This window comes from Nicotiana attenuata, unplaced genomic scaffold, assembly GCF_001879085.1.
Source record: "Nicotiana attenuata strain UT unplaced genomic scaffold, NIATTr2, whole genome shotgun sequence".
Taxonomy (NCBI): Eukaryota; Viridiplantae; Streptophyta; class Magnoliopsida; order Solanales; family Solanaceae; genus Nicotiana; species Nicotiana attenuata.
The window spans coordinates 79469-86327 of NW_017673951.1; the positions used below are offsets into that span (position 1 = coordinate 79469).

The 6859-nt window shown below is 36.7% G+C and overlaps 1 protein-coding gene across 2 annotated transcripts; it reads right to left on the reverse strand.

Annotated features, from left to right (window-relative positions):
- Positions 1-367: 367 nt before the first annotated feature.
- Positions 368-4088, reverse strand: LOC109217698 (chaperonin-like RbcX protein 2, chloroplastic). Of its 2 annotated transcripts, none has more exons than XM_019381968.1 (6): positions 3604-4088; positions 2455-2546; positions 1473-1530; positions 1204-1269; positions 729-881; positions 368-629 (listed from the first exon to the last, which is right to left on the reverse strand). In XM_019381968.1, the coding sequence occupies exons 1-5, from the start codon at positions 3931-3933 to the stop codon at positions 756-758; spliced, it is 672 nt and encodes a 223-aa protein (XP_019237513.1). In that variant the 5' UTR covers positions 3934-4088; the 3' UTR covers positions 368-629; positions 729-755. The 2 variants fall into 2 exon arrangements, with proteins under 2 accessions (XP_019237513.1, XP_019237512.1); XM_019381967.1 differs by having other exon boundaries at positions 726-881.
- Between the last annotated feature and the right edge of the window lie 2771 nt (positions 4089-6859).

Sequence of the window (6859 nt, forward strand, 5' to 3'; positions counted from 1 at the left end):
ATTCTTCAGGATATGCTGAAACTACTTCAAGCCAAAAACCAAGAACCCGGTCCTTCCAACCTTAAGCCTCCTAGCCTAGTTAGACCAACCAATGACCCAGATGGGATTTTTTGTCTCTTTTGCTCGTGATCCAGTGTTTTTATTTCTTCTTATGCTTTGTGGTAGAATCTTATCAATCAATGAAATTCACTGCTTTTGCTCTAATTGTTTGTTGATATTTCTTAAATGTCTAATATCCTTAGATTGATAAAGAGGAAATTGAATTCATGATTGCACTTGAAGTAGCCCCGGTGGCCATGAGTAATTTCTATTAAAATTTGGTTAAGCAGGTTTTACTAATGCACCATGCAAACAACATTTATTGAACTATGCAAACTGCTAATATAACATAATTTTGCAATAAATATTAACAATATTAAGAATACATATAGGCTAAAAAGGAAACTAGTTCAAAAGTGCCAGTGTACATACTTCATCTCATCCCCATCAAACAATAAAGTTGAGGTCACACATGGATGATGTACAGATAAAGGCAAGTAGCCTGATATATTTGTCAACCAGATGCATTCCACATCCTCCATTCCTCGGCCAACCCGCAACAACCTTTTGTTGAGAATATGGTTACAAGCCTGCAGAGATAAATTTAATACTTTAAACCATTGACAACCACCAGAGAACAGTTTTAATTTGCCTATCAAGACTAAAGGAAAAAGGAAGGGCATAACCACCAAAGAGAGCTAGGCTTCTTCCATCAATCAATCCAAACTTCCAGCAATCTCATCATCTTCAGATAGCCATATAACAGTTTGAGCAAGTCGTTCACGCATCAGTTCCACGTTCTGATCAGATATTCTGTTGTATAATTCAGCATGATCACATTTCTACATCCAACATAGAATATTCATTAGCTTTTCCCTGCATCATTGCAGTTGAAAACGTACCGGGTTTCACTTTTCAGACATAGCAAATCTCCACTTGTCCACGACACAACATAGACAAACGAACGATAGAAAAATAGGGATTAGTACTCCTTTGCCATAAATTAAACCATTAGCTTGTCATAAAGTAGCGATTCCAACTAAGCAGTGCATGGTGATTGCCAATAGACTGCTTTCGAACAAAGATATATAATTCACGAACGCCCTACTTTTGAAGGAGCGAAAAAATTTAAATTGAGCAGTAGCTAAAATCAAGGTGGCATACCTGCATCCATATGCTGTAAAGGTTAAGACGCGTTATCATCACCCTCTCAGCAAGTTCCCGCTTTTCCTGCAAAACTTTTAGAAACTATCAGACACACAGAACAATACTGACAAAAGGCAAAACTCAGCTTATATGAGTGTAGTTCTCCTTAAACGTAACGGAACATTATAATGGTGCTATTTCCTTGAAAACATATTTTACTGGATGCGGAAGACATGTGGGATAATCCTTGCCATATAGAAAGAAGCTTTATCACTATCTACTGTTACCTTGAAAAGCTGTTGAAGGAAATCTTTCCCGGTGTTAGGCACGTGGTTTACTATAAAACTGTACCCAAAAAAAAAGGAGGCAAAGAATTTAGTGAAACAATCAGTGAGCAAAACCATCAAAAGACTCATAGTCTCAATGTCATTGAACAAACAAGATTCTTTGACAGAGACTAAATATGTATTCAAGAAAGAGCAGTTTTGCTACTTTTCATAAGGTTAAACTACACTATAGACCCCGTGCTTCCGGTTTGGAGCTTTGTTTTTCTTTTCTTATAACAGTGGTGTCTAGGCTAAGCTTGTGTGCACCTTGACTAATTCCACCACAGGTATATATTGGGTAACTCAATTTTGTCCATCAATGCTTGGACAAACGAGAAGAATTTACCTAGTAGCGCCTCTACTGTGATTTGAACCAAGCTTACCGAGGTTGTTACTCCACTTCTTCGACCACTAAGTCACAGCATTTGGTGGCTCCAAATCAGAACATACTAAGTTTTACTTTTACATTGGCAAAAGTGGTAGTATAATCCAATTTAAAAAGGTATTCTCTAGGGAATGAATGATTTAAAATACAAGTTGTCAGGAGAAATTTAGCGTTACTTTTCAAGTGGAAAAGCAAACTCGGACAAGATTTTCCAAATTTCCATTGAAATCAATATCAACAGATATCTAGGCAAAGGAAGAAAGAAAAGAAAAGAAAACAATTTCAAGACAACCGAAGAATGTTAAATGAAAAATAAAATGCATTATAAATAAATAAATAGAAAAGCAAAGGAAAACGGGAGAAGCATACAACTGCCTCAGCTGCAGTCCTGGCCTTTGCATCTATCTCTCCTCGTATAATTTTGTTTAAATAGGACTAAATTGTCAGTTCTTATAGCATCAACAGCCTAAGTGCTAACTTGAATCATTGAGCTAAAACTAAAGATTCATCTTATCTGGATAGTGGATACCCTTAAGAGGAAAAGAAATCTAAACTTACTTGTAAAACCATGTGTACTGTGGCGGGTTCATCTCATAGAGTTGTTGAAGAACAGTCCGTACAGCTTTGTAAGTAATAACATTGATTATTTCCTGCAAACGCCAATCACGTAAGGAGTTGAATATGATCAAATGAAAAAAGAACTGCAAAAAGGCACAGTTCACCTTGAAGTCTTATAGTTACAACAAAATGAGGACAAAACAGTTTCAACAGTTTTAATTTAATGGATGACCAAAAAATCAAGTGATAGAATCAACAAAGAGAGCACTGTAGTAATGAGTCAAAGTTCAGGATAACTACGTTTCACATAATTCCAGTTAATATCTTTTACTTTAAAGAAGATTGACTTTTTCGCAATTATAAGCTAAACTGCACCTGTGGAGGGATCGATTGGCTCTGCAACAAAAGGAGTAGTGAAAACCATTTGAAAATAGAACCATAAGACAAATTGAAGCAATGAATTTATATTATTGAGCTTCCATCAGTTTAACCATACAAAAGATTGAGCTACCTTATCCCCCAATCATTCAAAACATTCTTCAAACCAATGTATAAAGTATATCTTGGCAAAATTTTCGCTAAACCCCACCGACAACAATCTAAAATCAAATGTAAAAACCTTCAATTTACACAATACAACCATAAATTTCACGAAGTGGAGCCTTGGAGCAACGGTAAAGTTATCTCCATGTGACCTATAGACCATAGGTTCAAACCATGGAATCAGTCACTATGCTTGCATGAGGGTAGCCTGCCTACATCCACCCCTTGGGGTGCGGCCCTTCCCCCGAACCTGTATGAGCGGGGAATGCTTCGTGTACCGGGCTGCCGCTTAACCGTAAATTTCCAGTTTGACCATACCCCTTACTTCACTTATATCTACTTTCTATCTGTTCACATTTCTTCCTAGGATGTATAACCATACCAGAAAACCAAGACACCTTCAACATTGTTCTTTATACAATCTATTAATGTCAGTGACAAGAGAATCTATTTTTCATCAATATAGAGAATCCACTATCATGTTTTGAGCGGTGAATGAAGGACATAATGACCACTACACAATTCACATTGGAATGATTCTGGTCTAATTCCTAGTAGTAGTAATAAACATAAATAGAAGTAAACAATTTACAACAAAGCTCTCACATTTTTAACATCTTCGCCTGAATCATCATCCTCTACTTCCAACCCACCAACAACACTGAATTTTCCAATCTTCTCTCTCTTTCTTGAAACCCCATTTACAGCCAAAGATATCATCTTTGCAGATAACTTCCAATCACACCATGCTTCCAAGAAACTGCTGCTTAAATTCAACTGCTTCCTCCCCTTTAAGCTTCTCCACAATCCCAATGATAATTCCCCATTAGTCTTGAAATTAAAGCTGCCTGAGTTAACAATAGGATTCAAGCATAAACATGGAGAAGAATGAGTTTCAGTTAATGATCTTCCAGTCCCAAATATAGTTCCCACCATTTGGCCTTTGTTTTGATGGTTGAAATTTTGGGAAATTGATGGGGTGGATAGCAGTCGGGGGTTGTGGCTGAATCTTCTGTTGTAGATTCTTGAAAACACATTTTGGGATTTTTATGTAGTTTTTTTCTGAGGTCCAAAATTGTTTGATTGAGGATTTTTTTTTTTAATCAAGAAGCAATGTACCAGGTGGTCGAAGCTTATGAATTTCTCTTTTGCCTGTCAATCGTTTGGAAAACACGGGCCAGCCTTTATTATGAACTAGTCTTACCTTATCTAAGTTACTAATTTTATTATAGATGATCGTAAAAATATTCTATTAAAATTTATTTTTGAGTTATTATAAATAAAATGTAAGACTTTGAAAATGAAAATATTGTTCTTATATACCAAACTCATTAAGGGAAAAAATTGCCACATAGAAGTTTTCAATCATCGATATATTGAAAATATCAATCAATATACAAATAATGAAAAAAATTTAAAAACATCATCTTTTGAAAATAGCATTTGTTCGAAAAAATCTGTGTTTGTTAGGAGGGGGTGGTGGTGGTAGTATGTAATTCCTTTTTTTTCTTCAAATGTTCGATTTTCTATTATGAAAATATTCATCGCTAAGTTTCGCATCAATAATTTTTCAATTTTTGTAAACGTACTCATTCATAATTTGATTTTGGTTTTAAAAAAATAATTGTTTCATTTTGTTAAAAGAAGCACCACCTTAAGATTTTAATAAGGCGAGTAGTTACTTAATTATATATATAGTAATTGCTTTTTGGACTAAAATAATATTGAAGAATAGGTAATTATCACAAACTTAAAGTTTTAAGATACAAAGAATGCCAATGTTTTGCTAATTTACTAACAAAAAAATAACGTCTAAATCTAAAAAGAATTGAAAGTAGACGAAGTTTTTTTTTTTTTGGGGGTAAATAAAGACATTTATTTAGAACATATATTTAGTAGTCATCACAACATGAGATTTGTCTAGGCCACGCAGTGCCTATCCCATCTCTATCAAAAACTGAAATAGCAAATACAGGCGAATAATAATACAACATTAAATTAGCAAAAGAGTCCAAGCTGCATCCATTCTTGGCTAAGGTGTCCGCTACTCCATTAGCTTCTCTGAATGCATTCTTCAAGGGCGGCGTGCCCGCCTCAGATAATAGGAACCTGCAGTCATCAATAATATTTTGATAAAGGCAATTATCATTATTTATCGGGTTGATTAGTTCCTGGCAGTCCGTTTCAATGACTAGAGGAGTTAGTCTCTTCTGGATGGCTAGTTTTAGGCCTTGTAATAGGGACATGGCTTCCATTTGGATATTTGTAGCGTAGGCAAATCCCATATTGAATCCTAGTATCCATTTTCCATTGCTATCCCTGAAAATCCTCCATTTTCCATTGCTATCCCTGAAAATCCCTCCTATTCCCCCCTACCTGGGTTACATAGGCATGATCCATCTATGTTTAGTTTGAAGGTTCCTATGTCAGGTGGTTGCCATTTAATAAGGATGGTTCCTTTTGGTGTCCGGATAGGACTCCAATTGCTTAGAAAAAGGAATTCTTGGGTACTATTAATTACTTTGCTAATGTTGGGGTATGGGCTGCTTTTGTGAAAAATCTTTTCATTTCTAGTGGTCCATAAGTACCAGAGGAGGAAGGGTAAGAAGACAGGCCAAGTGATGTATTGATTATAGCGCTTGTTTGAGTTTAGTTGATGCTTTAGCCAGTAGAAAATAGAGAGTTCATTATCCGAAGGTGGGTAGTTGTGTTTTATGTGACATTGCCTCCAGATTTCCTTTGAGTGGGAACAATAGAAGAGCATATGTTTTATGTCCTCCTTTTCTGTTCCACAAATGGTGCAGATGTCAGATGTGCAGATATTACGTTTTGCTAGAAAGGCGGCTGTTGGGAGTCTATTGAGGGTGAGCAGCCACTTGAAGTATTTTAGTTTGTTCAGGGTGTTGCTTTTCCATATCCACTTAAAGTCGAGGTTGTTTTCTTCAATCTGAGAATCCTGTTGAGTAATGAGATCATAGGCTGCCTTGATGGAGAAGGAGCTATAACCTGGGGAGTTCCAGGAGATCCTATCCCTACCTGACTGGGATTGTTGGATATAAGTGCTATGGATTTTTAGGGTTATATCTTCAAGTAGTTCGAAGGATAATTTTGAGAGGTTGAAGTAACCATCCTGAATGATGTTTTTTACCTTCATATCTTCTTCCCCTCTTTGGAGAGGCCCATGGATACTATCCCTTAGCGTGTTCCCGTGGTTTATCCATCTGCTATTCCAAAGGTTTATGCTTTCCCCATTACCTATAATCCCTTTGTTCCCTTTTTGGCAAATCTTGTTTCCTTTACAGATGTTTTTCCAGATGTGTGAGGACAAAGGGCTGGGAGTGGGTCTGATACTATGGTTGGTTTTCCTATCATATTTGTTGCGCAGGACTTGGGCCCATAAGGTTTCCCTGTTGTTAGAGTATCTCCAGGCTAGACTGGTGCTGAAGGCATCATTTTTACAATTGGTTTTAACCAGCCCTAAGCCTCCCTGTCTTTTTGGAGTAGTGACTTTATTCCAGTTAAGCAAGTGGCATTTTCTTTTTTCCTCCGTACTTCCCCATAGGAAATTTCGTTGAATGGAATCTATCTTATTTTGGGTAGCTCTTGGTAGGTTGAAAATTTGCATGTTGTGGTTAGGGATGGCTGCAAGGGTTGCTTTAATGAGGGTGGTTCTTCCTGCTAGGTTTAGGAAGTGAGTTTTCCAACCCTTTAGTCTATTGTTTAGATTGTCAATAATGAATTGGAAGTCTTTTTTGGATAGCCTCTGGTTTGTCATGGGGAAACCTAGGTATTTACCTACTGAGTTTGATATTTTCATGTTTAGGCATCTGCTGAAGAGGGACTGTTTGTCCGGGTGGGTGTT